Genomic DNA, 27,727 nt, shown 5'->3' with positions numbered 1-27,727 from the left:
GTTTTGCCGCTTTGAAACCGCGGGTTGGTGAAAACGGAAGTTACAATGCTAGTACACGAAACAAGAGTTTTTGTACCGGTAAGCTCCTCACATTCTTTAAGATGGGTTTCAATCAACTTCTTAACTACATAATTCAGTTTGCAATAGTTAACTAGTTCATATCTTGATCATGTTCTAGTGATGCGACAAGACGTGTTTCATGCTCACTCGACCGTTCAGAGTTCTCGTGACTTCTAAGTAGAGTTTCACAACGTGAAAATTATGTTTGAAGTTCCACCCTGCGAACTAAAGCTTTTAAAGCCTGTGCTAAACAGAATCGAATCAATTTAATCGATATTCTCATTCTTAAAGACTGCTTTGAGACACTTTTCAAATTCATTTCTCATAGCAGCTTATCAGAATGGAATGAAAAAAAAGTAGGGCCAAAATAGCATCTTGAAGTATTAATAGTGTATTCACAAGATCACTAGGCAGTCGTGCTACATGGCATCTCACCGATTTAAATGAAACTTTGCCAGTTTAAAGGGTCTACCTCAAAACTTAAAAAGACAAACTGGTTTCTTTTTTGGTTATTTCCGGGAGGAGATAGACCACTCCCCCCGGTTTTTCTTGGTTTTCACCAAGGAAATCGGAAATCGCTTCAAAATGGGTAAAATGTACGAAGCTCTCACTGCTCTCACGGTTCCGTTGTATACGCAGCAACGGAAACGCGAGAAAACGTCACGAAACCGGTAACGGAAACACAGGTTATCCGTCGTGTTTCCAGAACGGTTTAACATGTTTCTGCCACGTTTCCGTTTACGGATTCTTGCAATTTCGTCCTGTGTATATGGCCGGTAACCGGTCAAGGTGTTGAAAACACTAAATGGCGGGCAGTCCTATATTCTCAGTAAATTTCACAAAATCGCAAAATTCGAATTCGATTCGTAAACTAAACACTAGACTTGAGATCTATAAAGCATTTCAGGATCGCTTGACTTTTCTAAATCGACATATGAAAGTTTAGATTAGCTGGAATTTTTCGATTTTGTGAAATTTACTGAGAATATAGGACTGCCGGCCATTTATTGTTTTGAAAACCTTGACCGCCTGTCTAGCTGAAAAAAGTTCTAAGTGTCACAAAACATGGTTTCGTCTTCTGAGCCCAGCGTAAACCAAACACTAGACTTGAGATCTAAAAAGCATTTCAAGATCGCTTGACTTTTCTAAATCGACATATGATAGTTTAGATTAGCTGGAATTTTTTTCGATTTTGTCAAATTTACTGAGAATATAGGACTGCCGGCCATTTAGTGTTTTGAAAATCTTGACCTGCAGTCGAGCTGAAAAAGTTCTAAGTGTCACAAAACATGGTTTCGTCTCAGTTCTGAGCCCAGCGTAAACCAAACACTAGACTTGAGATCTATAAAGCACTTCAAGATCGCGTGACTTTCCTAAATCGACATATGATTGTTTAGATTAACTGGAATTTTTCGATTTTGTAAAATTTACTGAGAATATAGGACTGCCGGTCATTTAGTGATTTCAACACCTTGACCGGTCACCAGCCATATAGCCACAGCGTATAATATTGTCAACCAACACGCAGCGCGTGACTTTAAAATCCCCTAGAATAAGCAATAATGACGATAAACGATCAAATTATAGACTAATGAGTGTTTTGTGCCGTAGAAAAGCCCTATTTGCTGATTTTAGCAAATCTATAAGGTAATAAACGACAGAAGAGAGAAACGCTACGATTTTCCCATCAATTTTTCGCCCACATGCATCTCTCTAAACGTGAAAGTTCCTACATGAAACCTCGAACGTTTTTCACATTTTTTAGCTTTCTTGATCAATCATCTTGTATAAAAGAGTTATAAAGTGTAGGTTTATTTGGTCAATTGACCACCTAGAGCCAGAATTGCGTGACAGGTGTAGGCGAGAGAAGCTTGTCACAGTCACAGATTTTAAAAGGCATCCAAGACAAAAATACGGTAGTTCCCAAAGCTTTTTTTGATGGTTTTCAGAGATAAAATAATGGATTGTAAAGGGGAATTAAAATTAGTGTTGTAGCTCTCTGGCAAGGGGAGATATTTGACCTCAAAGTTGTCAAATATTTGGATGAATCGAAGTCTCAAAACACAGTCATTTATTTGCCTCTGCTGATGACAAGCCTTCAATCAAACTAATTGATACTTGCGTCAGATGTCCATTAAGGATGTAATACTATGTATGAAAATCCTCAGAGTAATTGGTTAAATACCGTAGCAGTGAGAGTTTCTTACATTTTACCTATTTTGAAGCGATTTCAAAGGTAAGAACCAAGAAAAACCGGGGGTGGTGGTCTATCTCCTCCTGGAAATAACCAAAACAGAAACCAGTTTGTCTTTTTAAGTTGTGGAGTGGACCCTTTAAGCTGGCAAAGTTTCATTGAAATCGGTGAGATGACATGTAGCACGACTGCCTGATACTCTCGTGGACACACTCTTAATGTAGTGCAAGCGTAGAATTATGGAACTTAGGAACTTGAGGAGAGTTGTGTAAATGTGAAGTAGATAAGTCTGAAGGGGTAAATCAAAGTGAGGAAGTTCAGACACGTATAAGTGCGAGTGTGGTCTTGATGTTTTGAAGTTTTTAAATGATGAAAAAGAAAAATCTAAGTTCTAAATGAGATGGGTTTCAATCAACCTCTTAAATGCATAATTCAGTTTGTAATAATTAACTAGTTCATATCTTGATCATGTTCTGGTGATGTGACAAGTTAAAACGTGTTTCATGCTCACTCGACCGTTCAGAGTTCTCGTGACTTCTAACTAGAGTTTCACATCGCGAAATTGTGTTTGAAGTTTCACCCGGCGAACTAAAGCTATGCAAGCCCGTGCTAAACAGAATCGAATCATTTTAATCGATATTATCATTCTTGGAAGATTGTTTTGAGATGCTACTCAAATTTACACTTCATTTCTCGTAACAGCTCATCAGAATAGACTGAAAAAAAAAAGTAGGGCCAAAATTGTACCTTAAAATTTTAGTGGAGTGGACGCATGCAATTGTGGAGCTTAGGAACTTGAGGAGAGTTGTGGAAATGTGAAGTGGAGAAGTATAGAGGGGTAAGCAGAAATGAGGGAGTTGAGAAACATGTTCGAGTGAGGTCTTGACGTTTTAAAATTTGTAAATGAAAAAATGAAAAAATATTTAAGGTCTAAATTAGAATGGTGGGAGAAAAGTTAAAAAGTTACCAATATAATTTGAATGTATGAAAGTGTTGACGAGATAATAACTTGAAATAATTCGATCGAAGATAAAACAGGACATGAATTAGAAAGGAAGAAGCTTTCGTGTAAAGTAATGTAGAAGTTTGGAAGTATGGAAGATAAGTGAAAAGTGTGATGATAGAAATTTTATAAATGTGGATTTAAAAACATCTGAGAGTTTTGAAGTATGGATGTGTTCGATGATTTAAGTGCGGAAAGAATAGTAAAGAATACGAAAGAGAGTTTTAAATTTAACGAATATAGCTATAGGGCTAGTTATAAACTATTAAAAACCTCATATAGCGCAGACAATCTTGGTTTTAAAAATATAAAAACCAACAAACCAACTTCGGCAAGGGAAAGACACTTTGAATAACAACAATTCAAACAAATTATCGAGACCAAATATGCTTCTGTTATGAGCTGCCAATGTTTTTATTTTTACGTCAATTAAACCTACTTTCTCTCTTAGCGTTAAGTAAACTTGTGATTTAGAAGGCAAGAAACAGAGCATGGCATCGTCGCCCGGGAAAGACACAGAACACCGTCGGTGGTTGGTGGTTGGCACTGTTCTCAACAGAGTTCTTATGCCGTATCTCAGAAATAAGATTCAACAGGAAATGAAACCATTTTACCAACATCTGTTGGCAAAGTATGGATTAGACAAGCAAATCTATCCGACTCACCTGAAGACTATTCCACCGACCACCCTGAAGCTGAACTACGAAAGTATCAACAATAACGCCGCCCTGGGTCGAGACACACATCACTTTGACTATTGTGTAAAGGATGAAGTGTCATTGGCTAAGTTGTTCATGAAACCTTTCATGGCACATTTCGATGCATTTGATTCCTCTTTTGATGCCTCGGCAGCTCTGGCTGTTCTTTGCTGTGCTCCGCCATTCAGCTCTGCAGCACCGTCAGCTGAACTTGTGAGGTCTGAAGTACGAAATGAGTGGGCCCATTGCGACTTTACGTCATGGACGGAAGTAAAATACAATACATGTTTTCATCGAATGGAGACCTTGGTTGAAGACCTGGGATTTGCCCCAGCAGGAAAAACAGAGCTCCTCGCTGAGCTGCAGTTGTGGGGGAAGCATGGTAAGATGTCATTACACATATTTGAAGAAATATTGCTCTGTGTTCTCCTCTAGCCGAGGAGGTCTCAACAAAAATTGTATCTTAAGGCCGATAGAATATGCTGGCTGTTGAAGAGATACGGATTGCAATTTCAACGTAGACATTCATGAACCAAATTGAAGACATAAATTTTAAAAAAAATCGACAAATCTTCATTTAGTGTGAACCAAGTATGAACCAAGTATGACTATTGAATGTGAAACACTAAACAATGAAACTAAATGAGACTTCCTTTTTTTCTCTTAGTTTGTATTGTTTCGCATAGAAAGCATAGACTTGAGCCAAGATGTCACACCTTTGACAGCTTGATCTCTTTTACATGTTGGTTCCCAAGCTCTGTGGAACTCAAACTGCTGATTTCCGTTGATTCTAATCGCTTGGCAAAACACAGGCAGGCAACCGCATGGGTCTGAGGCCGCGTAACGTGAAAGGATTGTTTATCTCTGACTCTCGCCGTAATTGGCAACATCCAATCTCACTTTGATTCAAGTGATCGATGACAGTTCCTCATAGAGCTTACAGTTTGCAGCTTTTGATCATTTACTTTCATTTTCCTGTTTTTGCAAGTGATCTGGTAATTTTTATTGGAAGGATAATTCTCACCACCTCCTCCTCCCCCCTTTCAACTGACACTCCTCAAAAACAAAATCATCGAGCTGTGCAGCTCCCAATCTCAACAACTTCGCCAGACCTCTTTCACTTTCAGTTATCGCTCCCCTCCTATTTTCAAGCATGTTTCAGGTCGATTGGTGTCCAATATTCATGCCACAAATCATTACGTTTACACTACTCTAAACACCTCAAAAGCCTACTCTATTTTCCTGCTTCGTTAACAGTTTTGCTATCGATACAAGATGTACGTGAAAAAAAGAGGTCGATCAACAGTTCTGATATCGAAATTAATCAATCAATCAATCGAGCCCACATTTCCAGGCTGGCGACAAAACTATCACCCGACCCTCTCCCCGACCAGTACATACACATGTGTGCCGTTGAAAAGGCGGCCCGAAATCAAACTTTTGGGAGACAATCTACACGCTGGGGGAAGGAGGGTCGCGTGATTATTTTGCTGTTGGTGAAGAAAATCTTACCGTTTTAAATTACAGCGAGCGTTAGAGGTCAATAACGTCACATAGCTTCACACTCCATATGGTTGTCTGCGTGTGGTCAACGTTTGCTCGCCAACATGGTGAATTTATAACGCGAGTCAGTCCACGGTAAATCAGGGCTGTCAAGCAAAATCACTCGATTCCTACAATCCACTTTAATGGTAAGTGACGATAATCTTTAGCTCACATTGAAAATCGACGGCTTATTGTTGGTTTACTAATTGCTTGGTTGTCCTAATTTTGCTTAGGGTTAGAATTCTGCGTTGGTAAGCCACTAAATGACACATTCCTCAGTGTCATACGCGATGAAATTGTAGCGCTCTCCGGAACTATGACCAATCGGCTGGAAGAAACGATCGACAGCATACGCGAAATGTTTGAGGCAATATTACATGAATTGAGCAAAAGCAGACATGAAGAACAACCAGCAAGACAAGACCTGGAAAAAACTTCTTGCAAAATTTGGAAGTCAAAACGCCGGCGATGCAGAACAGTTGGGAAACACTGCTTTCAAGGAAAGTCAATGTTTCAGTGGCACATTATAAATCTGTAATATTTGATGCGCCAGATCGAAACAAGTGGTTTACAGGAAGACAAAAAGAGTTAGAATCGCTTGAAAGGTGCCTCCCTCTAGAAAAGAGCCATCACGAATTTAGGATGGCAGCCATTTGTGGTCTTGGTGGATGTGGAAAAACGACCTTAGCAGCTCAATTCGCTTGGAAGTATAAACCACAATACGAGGGAGGCGTATTTTGGTTCTCCATGGAGGATGAAGAGAAATTTGAAAGTTGTGTGAATGACCTGGCGTTACGTTTAGGACTGATGAAGAACTCATCAGATTTTACACTGACACAAATTCTAATGTTTATATCTCGGCAAGAAAAGCTGTGGCTAATGGTTCTCGATAACGTCGACCAACCACTACTTTCTGTGAAAATGCGTAAAGCTTTGACAGGAATATGGAAAAGGGAGTCAAACGGTCACATGCTGATAACAACAAGGCGTGAAAAGAAAGAAATTTGTCAATGTGTGGATCTCGACACAAGTTGTTGTGTAGAAGTCTTCTCTTTCTCTCCTGACGAAGCAAAAGAGTTCCTTTTAAGTCGTTCAAGCGGTGAAAATATTTCAGACCAGGAGGATACGCTAAATGAGCTGGTTGTTGAGCTTGGTTGTCTTCCTCTTGCTTTGGAGCAGGCTGGTGCACATATCAGATCTCTTCAGTGCCCTATAAGTAAATATCTAACCGAATACAAACTCGAACGTTTGCAGCTTTTGAGTCAACGTCACGCACATCCCTCGAGGGAGTATGATTCCTTGAATCGTCTTTCCGTCCACACCACATGGCTGATGAACTTTGATTTTGTGAAGAGCTCAAAATTTGGCGACATTGCAACCAGGTTCGTACATGCAGCTGCTTTCCTTAATCCAGATGAAATCCATGAAGGACTTATAAGTGCAGAGCTCTTGTCTCCTGACGTCCCAGATGCCGGAAAGAAAAGGGAACTTCCCCTGACAAATAGCCACATAGTAGAAGTTTTGACAAAGTTTTCACTTTTCCAGAGGAAGTCTGTTGGATGCATGAGGCTACATCGCGTGGTACAGCAGGTTATTCGTGGTTCAATGGCATCAGGAGAAATCGCAAAGGCAATGTGTACAACATTTAAGTTGCTGAAGAATGCCGCTTTGTCAGCTGGTCAATCAGCAACAGATCTGTCCGTTTTCTCCATTATTCGTCATTGGTTGGCATTGAAGCGACATATGGAGCAGCATGTCGAAGCTAAGCCGGATGGCTTTGAAACCGAAGAATTAATGAGATTGTTAAACAGAGGTGCTACAGAAATAGTGTTTGCAGTAACTCATACCCTAGAAGGGTCAAAGCAAACTTTAAAAAATCGTCGTAGATTGTCAGCACTCCTCGATGGTGATTACGACACGTGGCTGGGTGAACGTGAGCAAGAGCATGAAGAATTAAGAAGAAAGAGTAGCAGATCATAGCCCCCTGAATCGCCCCCAGGATCGCCCTTACAATGGCCCTCGAGATCGTCCACAAGACTTTTCGAGGACGTCTATAATACGGCGCCCTCAGAAGCGCCCTCGTGATCGCCCTCAGGATCACCCTTGGGATTGCCCCCAAGATCGTCCCTAAGATCGTCCCCAAGATCGTCCCCAAGATCGTCCCCAAGATCGTTCCCAAGATAGCCCTCAGGAAGGTCCTCAGGAACGCTCTAAGGATCGCTCTGAGGATCACCCCCAGGATAATTGTTAGAATTGCCCTCAAGATCTTCCTCAGAAGCGCCCTCAGGATCGCCGGGAGAGCAGGTAGTTTTAGGAAGAAATGCTTCAAAACGATCGGTTTCATATCAATCTAGCCGCGCAACAAGATATCGATGATCATGGTAGCTTCTAAGAATTATTAAAACAAAATGCAACCTTTTACAGGGGGAAGAGGGGGTTAAAGGAGGGGGTATTGCTGACAAAAATTATTTGCGACTTTAGATAATTATATCGCTGACAGTGACCGTGGGCAATGTGAAGCGAATCCTATGGCGTGATTGGCTACCCGAGCGAGCAAGATGGGTCCATCTTGCCCGCTCGGGTAACCAATGTAGCCTTGCCCGCTTTGATCCCGCGCATGAAAAAATTTATTTGTGCAGTGAGACTTCGATTTAACGAAGTGCCGAGGGACTGGGGAAATTGGTTCCTTATATCGAGAGTTCGTTATCTCGAAAAACTCGATTTAATGAGTTTGCGGAAAACAGCCAAAATGTTCGTTATATCGAGGTATGGTTAATAATTATTTTGTTTTGTTTCTTTTTTGTGGTGTGACGTTGCTGTACTTAGCATTTTGGGATTGGAACGATTACTGTAAATAACATCTATCTGAAGAATTAATTTTTAAATGTTTTTTAGAAAACTTTACTGGTGAGCAGCACTCTGCGAACAGTAGCTGTAAAATATTTTTATTCTCCGCCGTCGAAGCGCGTTTCGTCTAACTGTCGTAGACTTCTTTAGGGAGTTTTACGCAATTAATCCATCGCGCTTTCGCTAAGAAGAGACAGCCAAGTAGTTTGACTTGAGTTCTTCCTCTGATCAGGTAGTAAAGTGAAATTCGGAAGAGGATCAATTATACCTGAAAACACTGGTCCGCTTAAAGAACGTGAACTTTATTCATCAATAAAAATTTTGTCTATAAGTGTTGCCGTCTTAAAAGTAGGTAGAGTTGGCCGTGGTCGTTGTGATCACTGGAAACAAATTCTTGAATGCATTAAATCTCAATAAAACTCACTAGTTGTCCATTAAAAAAGGTGGTTCACTCAATCTGAATTCCAGTTGTTCAAGATACAACAAACTCGGTCATCCTCAGGGTTCATTTCTATAGCCTCGGGTACCCAAGACAACCTTCCAACCGAGTTACCCTAGCCGAGCTAACTTATCCCTTATTTCTTTGAAATTTTCAACCAACCGTTTACATGAAAAAGGCGAACTAGTCCTGCGGGGCGAAAAACTCAGGTGGGCGAGCTGTCTCGCCTCAGCAAGTAAGGTTACCCTGTCAGACGGGACAACTTTTTCTCATATAGACACTTTGGCTCGCCTGCCCGGACGAGACAGCTCAATTGTTTCCGGAGCTTCTGTCTTTTAGGTTTGTGGAGATACTGGTGAGGGGACAGCTTTTACAGCTTTCATCTCCTAGTAAACGCTCCGTTAAGTTGTCTCGATGAGGAGGATTGTCTCGGGTACCCAAAACTATAAGAGTAGAGCCTTAGAAATACCCGAAAGTATAGGATCGATAAACGTTGTGAAATCATGCGAACAGATTTTGATTGGGTATCCTCTAAAAAAAAACACCCAGAATTTTGCATTTCTCATTGGCTTAAGATATCCACCGACAAGAGGAGGATCTTGAGAAGACTGGAGAGGAAGAAGTAACCAGACGAATGAGGTTTCTGCAGAAAAGCAAAGAGCATCTTCGAAAGAGATTCGTGAAGGAGTAAGTGCACGCCCTTGAAGAAAGACAACGGCCGCCCACTGGTAACATTGCCAAAATCCCGAACACAGGTGCGCTGGTGTTGCTTTAAGATGAAACCAAGAATAGAGCACTGTGGAAGCTTGCACGAGTGGTAGGAAAGGTCACGGGCAAGGATGGAACAGTCCGCGGATTGAAGCTTAAGCAAGGGAATGGTTACATCGTGGAGCGCCCCTTGCAACTGGTATGTAAACTAGAAATTGGAGGAGAGGATCCTGACTGCCAGCTAAACCCAGAAGCAGAAGTGTTCAGACCAAGATTGAGCCCAAGTAGAAGATCCAAGGAGATCGCAAACGAGAGAATCAAGGACATTGTTTCACAAGAAGTTTAAGAACATTTAAGCTGATTATCACTTAAATGGGGGGAGGGTGTCGTGACTGTTTTTTTTGGGAGTTGCGTGACTTTTGTCATTGACAAACTCGTTTTGAAATTATGTGAGCCTTGGTTCAAATTACGTACCTCGTGGAAAATACGCATCGGTGATGTTTTGGAGAGAGGAGAGATTTTGAGTTGTATACAACATTTTGTGAAGATTAAACCTTTAATTAGAGAAACTAAAGTGAGTTATTTGGTGTCTCTGGAAAACGGAATTTTGGTTCCCACATCAGTATGGGTCAAAACACCACTCCATAAGTTATGTATGCGCATCTACTCGGTCAGCAGTGAACATCACCTAGTAAGTTGTATAGATATGAAGAGAAACATCCCTCTGTCGGTGATATGCATCTTTTCCAGTCAGTTGTTAAAATTACTATTGAAGCGGTCTGCAAATTCACCCCTAAGACGTTCTTCAGTCAGCGTGAAAATATCAAGTCAATTACTAATGAGCAAGACCGGAAGTAAACAACATTACTCTCCAGAATCATGTCGGTCGATTTTGTGATCGTGACCACCTTGAAAAACAAACCCAGCCGAATTTTCGCCTTGGTCTGCCCCGAAGGCATGCCACGAGGTAAAACCAGAGCGAAAAGATACAACGAAAACGTAAGGTTCGAAGATTTTATAGAAGAATATTTACAGAAGACAGAATTATATGTTTCGTTTGTTCCCAAGCATTCTCCTATAATTTCCATGCAAACGTTTTCGCCAAGTCATCTCGGCTGCTTGAGATTGGCCTAGAGACTTCTTTTGTGACAATGTATTCCCCAGGCTTTAAAGGCCGCGCAGGCTTAAGAAAACGAAAGGCTCTGAGGAAGAAAAGAGCAAAAACGAGCGGCCCTGGGTATAAGGAGCATCAGAAATTGTTACGATTGAACTAATCTAGCGGTTATCGACCAAAATTGTTCAAATTAATGATAAATTTGCCACAACACTTATGACCCTGAGACTAAAATTTTCTGATATAGGGCCAATCCAAATTAACTTCTGGTGACGAAAACCACGCATGTCAGAAATTCGCTGACATGGAAACGAGGCTAAGAATAAAAATCCTCTTTAATGACATTGCTTAGGAAAATTTGCGACAAAATCCTTCAAACATAACAACCGAGTCATTTTCTGTCCATTCGTAGTCAACTTATGCCATTATGGTCATAATGTTTGGGTGTCCTGTGGTTAAACGTTAAATATACCTGTTTACGTTATTTCCTGAATCACGATTGGTAAAACTTGTTTACCTTAAAAACATAAAGTTTATGTCTTTGGCTGATTTGACATTCACGTCCGTTACTTTAGTAAAATTAACCAGCTATTATAAATAAGCTTAAATGTTGGTAAAGAGATTTGGGATACCTGTGGTAAATTGTTCAGCTACACTTCCCTGAACGGCGCTTTAGGTGAAATCCTATTGAGGTTGAGATCGATTAAGTGTTATGCATTACATCAATCATATATTGAAATTTGGTTAGATAGGAGAACATTTTAGGACTTCACCACAAGTATCCCAAATCTGTTAATCAAAGCTTATTTATAATAGCTGGTTAATTTTATTAAAGTAACGGACGTGAATGTCAAATCAACCAAAGACATAAGCTTTATGTTTTTAAGGTAAACAAGTTTTACCAATCGTGATTCAGGAAATAACGTAAACAGGTATATTTAACGTTTAACCACAGGGCACCCAAACATTACGATAAATATCAAAGAGGATAGTACCATAATGGCATAAGATAAATGCAAATGAATAGAAAATGACTCGGTTGTTATGTTTGAAGGCTTTTATCGAAAATTTTCCTTAGCAATGTCGTTAAAGAGGATCTTTTATTCTTAGCCTCGTTTCTATGTCAGCGAGTTTCTGACATGCGTGGTTCTCGTCACCAGAATTCAATTTGGATTGGCCCTATATCAGAAAATGTTAGTCTAAGAGTTATAAGTGTTGTGGCAAAGTTTCATGCTTTTATCATTAATTTGAACAATTCAGTGTTTTTTTGATCGATAACAGCTGGACTAAACGGGGGTACGGAGACTTCCAAGACGACTAAGAAGCTTTCAGGACATTGCAATCAGCTACATTCAAAGGCTCGAGTCTGTAATTCTCACATGTCAGAAGTCCTCACTGTAGGTAAGTTAAATTGAATTAAGCTAGGCTGGTTTGTGAAGCATGATATAGTTGTTGCAGTCTATTGCCCAACCCGTATCCAACAAATTAGAGACCAGAAAAATGATTGAGTGAAATTTAAGTATTGCTACGGAGGTTTACGGTGACATAATATGGGACTGTCCACTGCAATATGCTTTTTTAACCCCTTAGGCATAGTAAAAGCTACAGCATCTACCAGTATTCCTTTAACTAGTGTCATTGGTTTCACTGTGAGGTTAACCCTTTCAGGCAACCACTAGGACATACGAGGGTGAATAATGATTTTTTAGACCTTACCCTTCATTTTTTTAAACTCCTTTTAAAGTTTATCATCTCTCTGTAAATGTTTTTTTTTTCATTACTTTCATTAAGCAAAGGCTTCCCTTAATTCAACTCAGGTGCTCTGTGGGAGGTGCAAGACTAGAGTTTAACATCCATTAATTTTGCTTCCAGTCACTGACCTAAGGGTACACATGAGTCCAATATTTTAGCATGTAGGACTAAGAGCTAGTCAAGAGCATGTAAAAGAGAAAGGGGCAACAATTTATGCCTCCCAAACACTTTGATCACATGCCTTTTACATGGTAAATTTCACATATATGTAAAATCTTCACCTGAAACTAGTATGAAAACCAAATTATTACTGAATCTAAATCATACCATAGTTACAAGAGCTAAGTTAACACATGTATGTGTCTAAATTTATGAGTATGATTTCTTGGAGTTGTTCAGTGCATTCAAATAGAATTATCCAACTTCTAGGTTCTAATTATTACACAGTACTAAAAAACATCTACAAGTGGCTGAGCTATGTGTCCCAGGGCATCTACCGGTATTCGTGTTTGACCCTTTAACTCCCAAGATCTAGTTGTTAATTCTCCCTTAAGGCAGTTACACATTTCCCTGTAAATTAGTTGCAAGAGTTTGGTGTTCAATCAGGATGACAACTTCTACCTGAGAGCTTTGAATACTTCCATCACCTGTTTTGCTGGGAATTGTTTGGAAATTATAGGGAAAAGTTGCATGTTAATCACTGCTGGGAGTTTAAAGGTTAAGTTTAAGGCAGGAGGCTCTCCCTCATAGCATTCTTAGTCCAAGGAAAGGGCTACCTTTTCCAAATTGTAGCTAGATATGATCAATTTTTGGTAATATACAGCTTCGCTCATTAACAACAACTTAGTCTAATGGTGTTTTACTAAACAAACCTGATACTAGGCTTTTAATTGCAACACAGCAGGTATTTGGTGCAGCTGTTTGTTCAAACATGGAGAGATCAACTACTGCTGAAGAGAAAGGTATGGATATGCAATTTAATACCTCAGTTAGATTATTAATACCCACTGGTACCAATGAATAACTATACCATGAAATAGGACTTATATCATGTCAACATTTTATGCTTGTGTTGCTCAAAAAGAAGTTTTCAGACATGTTACAAATTAGAAGGATTGGCATGAGAGAAATTAATTTCCTAAAGTGCCCTTAATTTAGCTCTAGACATATTACATCCTTAAGCAACTACCTGTATTTTTCTAAGATTTCATATTGCTGTAAAAATTTCCCATCCAGTTTTCAAGTCTGAACTTTCCATCCTTGTGTCTTTAATTTGCTTCACTTATTGGTTTTTTGTAAATATGGGAAACTCACCTGTCTTTGTAACATCTCTTGCACAGAAACGTTACACAGAAGGGCAAGCACTTCTCTCAAACTATAGATTTAGGCTATTGATTCTGAAGATTTTTAAACCCTTTAACTCCTAAAACTGACCAGGAGAGAATTTCTCCTTACAATATCAATACAGTACTGAGCAGACAAGTGATAAGAAATTAAGAAAAATATCAATCAGGGGATTACTGGCTGATCAGGAGAGAATTTCTCCTTACAATATAAATACAGTACTGAGCAGACAAGTGATGAGAAATTAAGAAAAATATCAATTGGGATTACTGGCTGATCAGGAGAGAATTTCTCCTTACAATATATATACAGTACTGAGCAGACAAGTGATGAGAAATTAAGAAAAATATCAATCGGGATTACTGGCTGATCAGGAGAGAATTTCTCCTTACAATATCAATACAATACTGAGCGGACAAGTGATAAGAAATTAAGAAAAATATCAATCAGGGGATTACTGGCTGATCCAATACCAAATTCTCTGAAGTGAGAAGTGTATGGAAAAAGACAGGATAGTTCATAATGAGATCCTGGGAATGAAAGGATTACAAAAGATCTTCAATGATATTTGTCTGAAAATTTGCACTTTGATCAGATGGAAAATAATTGTGTTTTCTTGGATTGATTTCAGTCACGTTATAACTGTACCTGGTATTGCTGTTATGTTTTCTGTTTGTACAGAAAAAGGTTGAGAATATTTTAGAAAAGAACCTTTTTAATACTATTTTCATAAACTGCATTTTGTTAGCTTGGAGCATGAAGCAAATAATATGAAAATTTCCATACACTCTTGATTAGAAACAAGAAGGTGTAAAATCTTCTTCAGATATTCCAAATTATTTCCCAGAAGGAAACTAATGTTTTGACTTTTCATTACAAAATAAAAAGCATGCTAAAATGAAGAGGTCCTCCTCTGTGATATTGCACAGTTGTAGTAAAATCGTAAGATAGAGATATTAACTAGCCAATCATTTTGCCAATCAATAGAGATACCATGTAGCCAATCGATATGCCAGAAATAAAAACAGTTGCTTGAAATCTGTCACCATGCACATTTTTAGTCTCTTGTCATTGAAACAGGAATAAATTTGGAAGATTTGTGTGGCAGAAATATGCTTCAGCCTCCTGTCATGCTCTAAAAATTTTCAAATCTTTGCCTTCTACTTTAAAAGGTTTTCAAACCACTATTAAATTTCTGGAACATTGTCAATTTTCATTTGTATTTCCTTGATGAGTTTAGTAAAAAGGAAAACAACTCATTGATCTTAAAACTGATTTTTGTAGTACTCAGTAATGACTCATTTCACCAGATGTCAAGCACCTCTCATCACTAAACTAAATTACTTAATTCTGAGGTTTTCAAATAGTGATGAATCTCGACCTCCACTCTGAAAATTTTCACTTTCACTAAATTAAAAAATGATTTTTCCACAAGTTCCTGAAGCAAAGAGTTAATCAATTACTAGTCATATTAAAAATTGTTGCATATGGCTGATTTGTGAAATTCACCCTTAAGTGATACTTAATTTTAAGTTTCTCCCTTTAATTTAGATGTCAAGAGGGAATTTCATTAAATTTAGATCTTCAATGATATTTGTCTGAAAATTTGCAGTGATATCAGATGGAAAATAATTGTGGGTTTTCTTGGATTGATTTCAGTCAGGTTATAACTTTACCTAGTATCAATCTCATGACCAACTGTTGCTAACTGCCAATTTCTGTTTGTACAGAAAAGGGTTGAGAATAATTTAGAACCTGTTTAATACTATTTTCATATGAAAAATTGTTGCAAGTGGCTGATTTGTGAAATTCACACTCAGATGGTACTTAATAAGTTTCTCCCTTCAATTTGGATGTTAAGAAGGAATTTCTGCTAAAGGGCATCTCATTATGAGGAATGCAGTTTGCAGGGTTACCCCCACCCTACCAATACCTTGTGGAAATTTCTCAAGCTTACCAAACTAATTTAACCCTTTCACTCCCACAAGTGACCAAGACAGAATTTCTCCAAACAATATCAAAACAATACAAAGCAGACAAGTAATGAGAATAAAGAAACTATTAGTATGATGATAATTAGTTGATCCAACACCAAATTCTTAGAAATAAAATAATAAGAGATGTAAAGCAGACAGTTAGATAACTGCTGTTAAGATCTAGAGAGAGACAATGTGTCCTAGTATTATGTATGTCCCAACACTCATATGGGCAATTCCATGTTACAGACATTACATTCAGAGACCACTTTTTTGAAAACGTATTTCCTTAACAAACTTATTTTGCACAGTTTTAAATTTATAATTTGTACAAACATTCCTCACATGGTACTTGACTATCAGCAGAAAAGAAACTCTACTTTCTTTAAAAAGGGTTGCCAAAATTTTTGTGTATAACTCTGTTACAGACATTACAAAAAAATAAACCTACAATTGTAGGTTAAGAAAAATATCAATCAGGGGATTATTGGCTGATCCAATATCAAATTCTCTAAACTAAAATCATAAGAACTGTATGGAGAAAGATGGGAGGGTTCATAATGAGAGCTTGGGAATGAAAGGGTTACAAAATTCACTAAATCTAGATCTTCTCGTAATCATGTGATTACCTATACTAATTCACATTTAAGGGGATTTTAATGACAAGAATATTGGTAGCCATCGATAATCTACTATAAATTTGCATAATTGATGTGGCGGTAAATTTAGATGTTTTGTTCAGCTGTTACGCAGCAACGCTTTGTTTCTGTGACACAAGTTCATTACGTTTGTTAGTTTGATGACAATTCATGTCGGCAGATGATTAGTAATTTTTCTTTAAAGAAAACGATGGTTACGAGTATGATAGTTAAGAATATTCGTTAGATTGTCACTTTATTGACTCTAGCTTCCCCAATCTTACCAGATCAAATCTAGCGGAGCTGCAATACTCGATGGGAGTGTCAACTTGCTAGTCAGATAGCAGCGTCGACTCTCGGTCCTCACTGACTGAATCCTCGAGTTAAATCGAACCAGTAGAGATATCCCCTGCATTTCCGCGAGATTGCCCTCAATAATTCGAACCCTCGGTGTTCGCACCTCCATTTTAATTTGTTTGGCTTTTCCTTTTTTACCATTACACATCAGGTCTCAGTGCAGTCAAGTTTTTCTTGCATGTATCTTTCATAAAACCATGTTGCTACAATCCGTCTCTTGTTTGCACCGTTGAGCTATATTTTCTCTCTGTTTCTCTTATAAACGGCATGCCGTTAGTATTACTGAACTTGGTAAATTCAGTCAGACGAGGAAATGCTCACTCAGGCATGACTGTTGGATATGATTGACAGTTGTTCACTTGAAAAGTTACGCATTTATTCGTCGGTGTTACATTTTCCACTTTCGACTTAAAGGCTGCCTTTTTGTGCGAGTAATTTCTCACGCCTACGGTGATCTTCGATTTGCCGTTTACACAACAAAGCATTAATCGAATTTATCAGGAATAATAAGCCTGTAACCACGTCGTTTATCGATCTGTCAAGTCATCCAGTGTAGTTGATAGTTTTGTCGCTTTGAAACAGTGCTGATAAACGAAACAGGAATTCTGCACCGGTAAGCTCCATTCTTTGAGGCGGGTTTCAGTCAGCTTTTTGAATGCATATTTCAGTTTGTAATAATTAACTAGTTCACATCTTGATCAAGTTCTCGTGATGTGCGTACGTAACTCAAGCTAAGACTATTTCATGCTCACTTAACCGTTCAGAGTTCTCGTGAGTTCTTAGTAGAGTTTCACAACGTGAAAATTGTATTTGAAGTTCCACCCAGCGAACAAAGGTTATTTAAGCCTGTGCTAAACAAAATCGAACCATTTGAATCGATATAACCATTCTTGAAAGACTGTTTTGAGAAGCTTTTAAAATTTACTCTTCATTTCTCGTAACAGCTCGTCAGAATGCAATGAAAAAAAAAGGTAGGGCCAAAATTGTACCTTAAAATTTTAGTGGAGTGGACGCGTGCAATTATGGAACTTAGCAACTTGAGGAGAGTTGTGGAAATGTGACGTGGAGAAGTATGAAGGGGTAAGCAGAAGTGAGGGAGTTGAGACACGTCTAAGTGCGAGTGTGATCTTGACGTTTTAAAATTTTTAAATGATGAAATAAAAAAAGATTTAAGGTCTAAATTAGAGTGGTGGGAGAAAAGTTAAAAAGTTACCAAAAGCGGTGAAAATTCGATACTTTGGATGCATGAAAGTGTTGACGGGATAATAACTTGAAATAAATCAATCGAACACAAAACAGGACATTAATAAGAAAGGAGGAAGGTTTCATATAAATTAATGTAGAAGTTTGGAAGTATGTAAGAAAAGTGAAATGTGTGATGGTGAAAATTCTATAATTGTGGATTTAAAAACATCTGAGAGTTTTGAAGTATGGATGTGTTCGATTATTTAAGTGTGGAAAGAATAGTAAAGACGACGAAAGAGAGAGTTCTAAATTTAACGAATATAGCATTAAGGCTAGTTATAAACTATTAAAAATCTCATATAACACAGACAATCTTGGTTTTAAAAACATAAAAACCAACAAACTAACTTCTGCAAGGGGAAGACACTTTCAAGAAGAACAATTCAAACAAAATTATCGAGACCAAATATGCTTCTGTTATGAGCTACCATTATTCTTATGTTTGCGTCGATTAAACCCGGCCTACCTTCCCTCTAGGTGTTAGGTAAACTTGTGACTTAGAGAGCAAGAAACAAAGCATGGCTTCGTCGCCCGAGACAGACACAGAACATCGACGGTGGTTGGTGGTTGGCACTGTTCTTAACAGAGTTCTTATGCCGTATCTCAGAAAAAAGATTCAACAGGAAATGAAACCATTTTACCAGAATCTGTTGGCAAAGTATGGATTAGACAAGCAAACCTATCCGACTCACCTGAAGACTATTCCACCAACCACCCTGAAGCTGAACTACGAAAGTATCAATAACAACACCGCCCGGGGTCGAGACACCCATTGCTTTGACTATTGTGTAAAGGATGAAGTATTATTAGCTAAGTTGTTCATGAAACCTTTCATGGCACATTTCAATGCATTTGATTCCTCTTTTGATGCCTCGGCGGCTCTGGCTGTTCTTTGCTCTGCTCCACCATTCAGCTCTGCAGCGCCGTCAGCTGAACTTGTGAGATCTGAAGTACGAAATGAGTGGGCCCATTGCGACTATGCGTCATGGACGGAGGTGAAATACAGTACATGTTTTGATCGAATGGAGACCTTGGTTGAAGACCTGAGATTTGCCCCAGCAGAAAAAACAGAGCTCCTCGCTGAGCTACAGTTGTGGAGGAAGCATGGTAAGATGTCGTTACACATATTTGAAGAAATATTGCTTTGTATTCCCCTCTAGCCGAGGAGGTCTCAACCAAAATTGTATCTTAAGGCCGATAGAATATGCTGGCTGTTGAAGAGATACGGATTGCAATCTCAACGTAGACATTCATGAACCAAATTGAAGACATAAATTCGAAAAAAATCGACAAATCTTCATTTAGTGTCAACCAAGTATGAACCAAGTATGACTATTTAATGTGAAACACAGAGCGATGAAACTAAATGAGACTTCCCTTTTTCTCTTAGTTTGTATTACTTTACATAGAAAGCATAGACTTGAGCTAAGATGTCGCACCTTTGACAGCTTGATCTTTGTACGTGCTAGTTCCCAAGCTCTTTGGAGCTCAAACTGCTGATTTCCGTTGATTCTAATCGCTTATATAGCGCTTAGCATCGTCCAGTTAAGATCAGTTCTTCTTTAATTCGAAACAGTGGGCACACGCGCCCGCTTTCTGCTCGTCTCCTCCAGCTGCTAGTCTGGCAAAACAAAGGCAAGCAACCGTATGGGTTTGAGCCCACGTGACGTGAAAAAATTGTTTATCTCTAAATTTCGTTGTAATTGGCAACATCCGATCTCGCTTTCATTCAAGTAATCGAGGATAATTCCTCACAAAGCTTACAATTTGCAGCTTTTGATCATTTACTCTCAGTTTCCTGTGTTTACTTTCAGTTTCCTGTAATCATTTACTGTCAGTTTCTTGTTTACTTTCCTGCGAGGGATCTAGTAATTTTTATAGGAAAGATAATTCCCACCACCCCCCCCCCCCCTTCTTTTAACCGACACTTCTTAAATCATCGAGCCGTGTAGCTTCCTAGTTTCCATCCCCAAGAACCCCGACAAACCTCTTTCACTTTAAATTATCGCTCCCCACCTATTTTTCAAGCATGTTTAAGGTCGATTGGTGTCCAACATATATGCCACAAATCATTACATTTACGCTTCTCTAAACAACCCAAAAGCCTACTCTGTTTTTCCACTTCGTTAACAGTTTTGCTATCGATACAAGGTGTGGAAAGAAGATATCGAATTATCGAAATTAAGCAATCAATCAATCGCGCTCACATTTCCACCACTAGCGACAAAAGTATGACCGGACTCCCTTTCCCACCGGTGCACATGTGTGTCGTTGAAAAGGCGGTCCGAAACCAAACTACTGAGAGAAAATTTACACGCTGGCGGGAGGAGGGTCGTGTTGTTATTTTGTCGCCGGTGAAGGAAATCTGTTCGTTGTAAGTTGCAGCAAATGTTAGAGGTCAAGAATGTTACGTGGCTTCACATCCCATATGGTTGTCCGCCTGTGGTCAACTTCTGTTTTCCAGCACGGTGAATTCATAAGATGAGTCGGTCCACGTCCAGTCAGAGCTGTCAGGCTAAACCACTCGATTCTTACAATCCGCGTATTAGTGTCGTAATTTGGATCAACCCTCTTTTCAGAGGATTATTCAATTTTCCATTTTACTAGTTTCCTTTAATGGTGAGTGACGTTGGACTTTAGCTCACGTTGAAAATGAATGCTCTATTACCGGTTTTCTAATTGTTTTGTTTGTCCTAATTTTTCCTAGGATTAGAATTTTGCGTTGGTAAGCCACTTAATGACACATTTCTTAGTGTTATGCACGAACATATAAATCAAGTACATGAAATGTTTGAGTCTGGATTTGAAAAAGTTCAGGCAATATTACATGAATTGAGCAAAAGCAAGCATGAAGAACAAACAACAAGACAAGACCTGGATAAAATGTTAAGTGATTCCAGTGTCTCCGCAGCAAGAGATAAATCTATAGTATTTGATGCGCCAGATCGAAACAAGAGGTTTACAGGAAGACAAAAAGAGTTAGAATCGCTTGAAAGGTGCCTCCTCTCAGAAAACAACGACCATAAATTTAGAATGGCGGCCATTTGTGGTCTTGGCGGATGTGGAAAAACGACCTTAGCAGCTCAATTCGCTTGGGAGCATAAACCACAATACGAGGGAGGCGTATTCTGGTTCTCCATGGAAGATGAAGAGAAGTTTGAAAGCTGTGTGAATGACTTAGCGTTACGTTTAGGACTGATGGAAAAATCATCAGATCTTACACTGGCACGAATTCTAACGCTTATATCTAAGCAGGAAAAGCTTTGGCTGATAGTTCTTGACAACGTCGACCAGCCAATACTTTCTGAAAAAATGCGTAAAGTTTTGAGAGGAATATGGAAAAGGGAGTCAAACGGTCACATGTTGATAACAACAAGGCGTGAAAGAAAAGAGATCTGTCGGTGTGTGTATCTTGAGCCAAGTTGTTTTGTAGAAATCACCTCTTTCTCTATCGAGGAAGCAAAAGAGTTTCTTTTGAGTCATTTCAGCGGTGAAAATGCTGGAGTCCAAGAGGATGCGCTAAATGAGCTGGTTGTTGAGCTTGGTTGTCTTCCCCTTGCCTTGGAGCAGGCTGGTGCACATATCAAATCTCTTGGCTGCACTGTTAATGAATATTTAAAACAATACAAGCTCGAAAGGTTCAAGCTCTTTCAAGAGGATAATATATGCATGCCAATATGGCTGCCACGCTCTTTAGAGCTCTTGCAGTTTTCTATATTTTTACCCTCATAACTATGATAACAGTCGAAAGAGCTTATCGAAATCAATCTTTAACATCAAGATGCATTAGTTGGATGGCTAGATTTGAGCTGAGAGTATCCCGGTCTCGAAATCTCCGGGTAAGAAGGGCTATGGTGAAATGGGACAGTCGAGGCATGGTCTTCCTGGCCGCCCCTGAGAAGTTTGTTGTGCTCGACATTACTGTTAATATGGATGTCCATCCACATCCTGGACCTGAAGAAGTGGATAATGACCACGGTAAACGAAAACAGAGCTCCAACTCCTCGGACTCTGCTTGTCAACCTGCAATTGGGTCAGTCAGAATCCATTGCTCTCACAATCGTGACAGGCTACTTTCGCTGAGACGTTCGGCGGGCCGACCTGCGCCTCATGTTTTCGATACCCTTAAATCCCTGGGAATTCTGAAATACAGAGGTCCGGGATTACGAAGATTGGGGAAAAGTACTAAAAATATCTCTGCATCGCAACACTCCGACAGATGTCGACCCATTGAAGTTGTTAAAACCCGGCGGTTTGCTAGACCTTATCGCTTCCAAGATCCCGCTAAGAACAGATATCTTACAGCTATTCCTCGAGAGCCTACTAAATCATCTACCGATTGCTCGGAGTTTGCCGTTCCCAAGTGTATGTTCATCAATATTTGCAGTCTCGCAAAAACTAAGAACAAAGTGCGTGCGGCGGTTGGACTTGAGGCTGACTTGCGATCTAAAGATATTGATGTTTGTGTCGTATCGGAAACACACCTCAAACCGGCACAACCGGATGCGATTGTAAATATTGAGAACTATTCCATCTTTCGTAGAGACAGAAATTGGAATGGCAGAGATATGCGCAATAAGGGTGGGATTGCTATATACATCAGGAACAATCTTGCAGTAGAGGATGTTTACCGCTCTAGTCTTTATGAATTAATTTGTATAACTCTGCGACTTCCCAAGGGACATCGATTTGTAATATGTGGAGTTTATCATCCCCCAAAATTTAATTATGCAGAGATCGATCTAATGAATCATCTTGTAAATACCGTGGATAATATACTAGACAAACATCCACAAACAGTTGTGTTGTGCGGTGGCGATGTCAACAAACTGGATATCAAACGCTTCGAAGAAATGTCTGGTTGGAATGCTCTGGTTAATTTCCCCACCAGAGGGAATTCTTGTTTGGACAACTGTTTCACGAACCGCACGGATCTCTTTTCAAAGTGCTATCCCTTTCACATGCTCTCCAAGACGGATCACATGGGAGTTATTTTACCACCCGGTATAAAGCTTCCACCTATCCGCCGTAAAGTATACGTGCGTGACCAAAGGGCTCATAGAAAGCGTGATCTGTATATCGCGTTGGCGAAGGAAAACTGGGATGATATGATACAGGAAACTGATGTCGATGAAGTGGTTGGTAGGCTCGAAAATACCATCCTAGGGCACCTGGATAGCTGCATGCCTCTGAAAACAGTGCGCATGTCTTCAAGAGACCCGGGCTGGATGACTCCGCTCGTTCGATCGATGATACGAGCCAAATCACGCATATCACTCAGTAATCTAGACCGTCTTAAAGTTATGAATAAAAGGATCTCTGAAGTGATTTTCAGAAACAGAAGGGACTTTATCGCCTCTATTGGAACTCGGGATTGGTGGAAAAAAGTGGATAAAACATCTCAGCGCCGCAAGCCGGTGATTTCTCTATCTCTTGGCCACTACGAACTCAACGCGTTAAATGACTACTTTGGTGACCTATGTACTGACCACGCCTACAGAAAGCCAACACCTCTGGAGATTAGTGAAGATCAGGAAGTCCCAGAAATCTCAGAGCGACAAGTCCTGAATTCTCTTATGCGTATAAAGAAAACAGCAACCGGACCAGATGGCATCCCGTATACTATATGGAAAGACCACGCCGAGCTATTCGTTCCAGTGATCACCTGGATTTGGAATCTGTCTCTTAGAACACACGCCTGGCCTGTCTCTTGGAAAAAGTCAGACCTGTACCCCTTGCCGAAGGTTGATATACCTAAGGGAATATCAGACTTCCGCGGAATAAATGTGACACCTGTCATCGCAAGGTGCTTTGAGAAAGCTGTCTTAGGAACACACGCAAGGGAGACCTTCGATGAACATTCTGGGATCTCACAGTTTGCATACATAGAGGGAGGGAGCTGTACCAATGCTCTACTGACTATCCAACATACTGTCAATCAATATCTTGATATCCCAGAGTGCAAAGCGGTACGCCTATTCGCTATGGATTTCAGCAAGGCTTTTGATAGTGTGAAACACGATCTCCTCTCACACAAATTGAAGCAACTCCCCCTAAATCCTTTTATAGTTAACTGGTATCTAAGCTTTTTGGAAGACAGGCAGCAGAGAGTCATTAGAAATGGGTTTATTGGAAAATGGAAAAGTGTCAACAAAGGTACCACCCAAGGAAGTGTCAGCGGGCCGCACTTGTTCAATGTCTTTCTCAGTGATTTAGAGATACACTTGGACAATAAGAGCGTGCTGGTAAAATATGCAGATGATACAACCATTATCTCGCCTGTGATAGGTGATAATGACAATTCTATCGCACTGATTAATCAGTTTTCCCAGTGGTCTAGAAGTAATGGTATGTGTAGCAATCCATCTAAGTGCAAGGAAATCATTTTCCGCAAGAAAGGTTGTACAATAGAGTTTCCGATGGTGTCTGGAATACCACAGACAAAAGAGCTTACTATTTTAGGGGTAACATTTCAGGAAGACAGTAGGTTCATAACACATATTCGGGAAAAACTAATTAAAGCAAACAAGTGCCTGTTCATTTTAAGATCTTTAAGGAAAGAAGGGTACAATCAGGCCGAAATAGACCATCTGTTTCTAAATCTGGTTCTACCAAATATATTATACGGGCTGTCCGTATTTGGCGCTGTAAATTCCGAATTAACAACAATCCAATGTTTCTTAGATCGATGTTATAAGCGCAAGTATACATCCGATCACATTAATGTTTATGAATTGTTAGTTCAACAGGACACGCGTATCTTCAAGAATGTTTTTAATAATACAATACACCCTTTAAGAGCTATAATGCCAAAAAAGAAATTAACCAAGTACAATCTGAGGAAAGAGACAAGTCACCATCCTAAAATAAACACTGATAGGTTCAAAAACACGTTTGTTAATCGCTTAATTTTTAAACATAATCTAGTCTTATAATTTTTATCTTGATTTTCTCTGTAATTTATATATATACCTTCTTTTAATGTTGTAACATAGGATATGTGATTATTTATCTTATGACTTAATAAAGATTAAAATTAGAAGATTAAAATTAAAGCTGCTAAGCGAGCATCGGGCAAATCCCTCGAGGGAGTATGACTCCTTGAATCGTCTTTCAGTCCACACTACATGGTTACTGAACTTTGAGTACGTAAGGAACTCAAAATGTGGAGAAATTGCAACCAGGTTCGTACATGCAGCTGCTTTCCTTGATCCAGATGAAATCTATGAAGGACTCATCAATGCAGAGATGCTTTCCTCTGACGTTGTATCTAAAAACAAAATAGAACTCCCCTTCACGAATAACCATATAGTAGAAGTTTTGACCAAGTTTTCACTTTTCCAGAGGAAGTCTGCTGGATGCATGAAAGTACATCGCCTAGTGCAGGAGGTTATTCGTGGTACAATAACATCAGAAGAAGTCGAAAAAGCAGTGTACACAACATTTCAGTTATTAAAGAAGGCCGCTCAATCACCTGGTGAATCAGCAACAGATAAGTCTGTTTTCTCCATTATTCGCCATTGGTTGGCATTGAAGCGACATGTCGAACAACAACTTAGAGCCACACTGGATGACTCATCGGCTGAGAAAGTAGCAGCATTGATGGAAAGCGGTTCTAGAGAAATTGTGTTCGAAGTCTCTCGCACCATAAAAGGGCTATCGCAAACTTTAGAAAACCGTCGTGGATTATTAGCGTTGCTTGATGTCGACTACGACAAGGGTCTAGGTAGAAAAGAACTAAAAATTGAAAAAAGCAAAAGCGCACCCGTAAGATTGCGCTCTCGATCTCCCTCAAGATTTCTCTCAGGATCGCCCTCAGGATTGCCCTCAAGATTGCCCTCAGGATTGCCCTCAAGATCGCACTTAGAGTCGTCCTCAAGATCACCCTCAGGATTGCTCTCAGGATCGTCCTCAGGATTGCCCTCAGGATCACCCTCAGGATTGCTCTCAGGATCGTCCGCAGGATTGCGCTCAGAGTTGCCCTCAGGATTTCCCTCAGGATCGCACTTAGTATCGTCCTCAGGATCACCCTCAGGATCGCTCTCAGGAGCACCCTTAGGATCGCCTCAAGAATGGTCCTTAGATATGGCCCTTAGACCCCCCACCAGGATTACCATCAGAATTGCCCGTAGGATCGCCATGATATTCCTCTGTGGCAATCCACGTTCTCGTCGTAGTGGTCACCAATGAACGCCATTCACAATGCTTAAGCAAGCAGGGTCGCGCGCATTGTGAAAACCTCATTTGGCGGGAAATTATAAAAATGTCTTCCCTACAAAACTGCCACCAAAGCTATCGAAAGCTCAATCAAATATACCAAACTTGCAGAACGTGAGAGACCGTCTTCTTTTCAGTTTTGAATAAAACCTTCTAAACGGTGAAGAATTCATCCATCTATATGATATGAATACTTCAAAGAGCCCTGATTTTCCTTGCCGGCAGTGCGACCCATTCGATTTAGATGAATTACTAGACGACAAGTGTAAAAATTTAAACAGGAAAAGATTTCAAGATCGATAGAAAATAGCTATTTTAATTTCAATCACAAAAGGCACCAACAATACGGATATTATCACTTCTTATTTAGAGGAGCATAACAATATCTCATCGTTTAAAATAGGGGTTGAATTAATAACTTTCAATGGTAGATTGTAACCTCCAAATCATGCAACTGCGTAAGCGAAGGTCGGTCTTTTTCAGTTCTGAAGCAAAACGCCCATGTGCACGAAATCAATTTGTAGACTTACTAAACAGAAATCCAGAGAAGCACTTTTATTTCGATCTCTTTCTGAATCCATAGCGTTTCGTTTGTTTCTGTATATGATTGTATCACTCTTTGGTTTCACGATTTTATTTCATTTTAAAATAAAACGACACTTCGGGCCTGTTCATGAAAATTTTCAAGAAAAATACAACAATGTGCATCCTGATTAGAAATCTCGAATTTTATTTTTTTATTTAAAGGTTACATACATTGTAATAAAGTAAAAAATGATCAGATCTAGTATGGAAATGCTTTTGTGTCGGTAACATGTATAAAATGCGCCACAACTTTATGCGCACCTAATTTTCTCTTGCCTGGCGTCAGACTCAAATTGGCGTTATTCAGTTCAGTTTTGCTGTTGCGATCGAATTTGCTTGAAATCTTCCACTTTGACACGGATCACAAAGACAAAGGGTGGCAATCAGTAGTTTTTTTTTTCGAGGTAGATATTTTATTTGGATCATGATTTTTAACGGCCTTTGGTCTAAAACAGTGTTATGTTCTGTCGTGAGGTCTTGAGTTGTTCTGATTTTCCGAATAAAGTCACTATCAAGTTCAGGGGGGCTTACACCACAGTCTTACTCATAGTCTCAGTCTATCAAGTTCAAGGAGGCTTACACCACAGTCTTACTCATAGTCTCAGTCGAAAGAGCGCCATCGACAAAGTGAAAATCGCAGTCGTAAACGGTATCATAAGCTGACTGGAATCGGTGTCAGAAAAGTCGGAACTGTTCATTTACTTCCGATTCCCCTCATGACTCCAAAGCTTATGATCCAGTGAAAACTGAATTGTCGGAGTCGCAGGCAGAGGTGAAAAAATAAACCAATCAAAATTCGAGTACTCATGCCATCCGATCGCTTTCAATCCGACAATCCAGTTTTCACTGGATGGTAGGGGACCACATTTCTTCTGATTCCATAAGTTTGATTTTCTTTGAATCATATCGCCTTAACCAACTCTGACTTTGTCGCAAATGAAAACCAGCCTTATGTGAAATAAGTTCAAATGAATTACTTCTCGATTTTTCGAGGGTTATTCGTAT

At 39.5% G+C, this 27,727-nt stretch overlaps 2 protein-coding genes and 1 pseudogene across 2 annotated transcripts; all 3 read left to right on the top strand.

The window, feature by feature from the left end:
* LOC131777025 (uncharacterized) lies at window positions 1-10,018 on the top strand (annotated as a pseudogene).
* A 1,783-nt stretch (window positions 10,019-11,801) lies between these two features.
* On the top strand, window positions 11,802-26,874 carry LOC131779645 (uncharacterized). Its single transcript, XM_066161440.1, has 5 exons — window positions 11,802-12,009; window positions 13,262-13,322; window positions 18,398-19,027; window positions 20,628-21,549; window positions 24,961-26,874. Exons 3-5 carry the CDS (start codon window positions 18,439-18,441, stop codon window positions 26,108-26,110), a joined length of 2,661 nt encoding a protein of 886 aa, XP_066017537.1. The 5' UTR covers window positions 11,802-12,009; window positions 13,262-13,322; window positions 18,398-18,438; the 3' UTR covers window positions 26,111-26,874.
* Window positions 21,654-24,996, top strand: LOC131777028 (uncharacterized). The gene has a single exon (XM_059093244.2). The coding sequence runs from the start codon at window positions 21,655-21,657 to the stop codon at window positions 24,853-24,855; it is 3,201 nt and encodes a 1,066-aa protein (XP_058949227.2). The 5' UTR covers window position 21,654; the 3' UTR covers window positions 24,856-24,996.
* Window positions 26,875-27,727: the final 853 nt, after the last annotated feature.

Source organism: Pocillopora verrucosa, chromosome 14 (assembly GCF_036669915.1).
Source record: "Pocillopora verrucosa isolate sample1 chromosome 14, ASM3666991v2, whole genome shotgun sequence".
Classification (NCBI taxonomy): Eukaryota; Metazoa; Cnidaria; class Anthozoa; order Scleractinia; family Pocilloporidae; genus Pocillopora; species Pocillopora verrucosa.
Note: the sequence above shows the minus strand (reverse complement) of the source record. Positions and strands in the feature narration are given on the sequence as shown.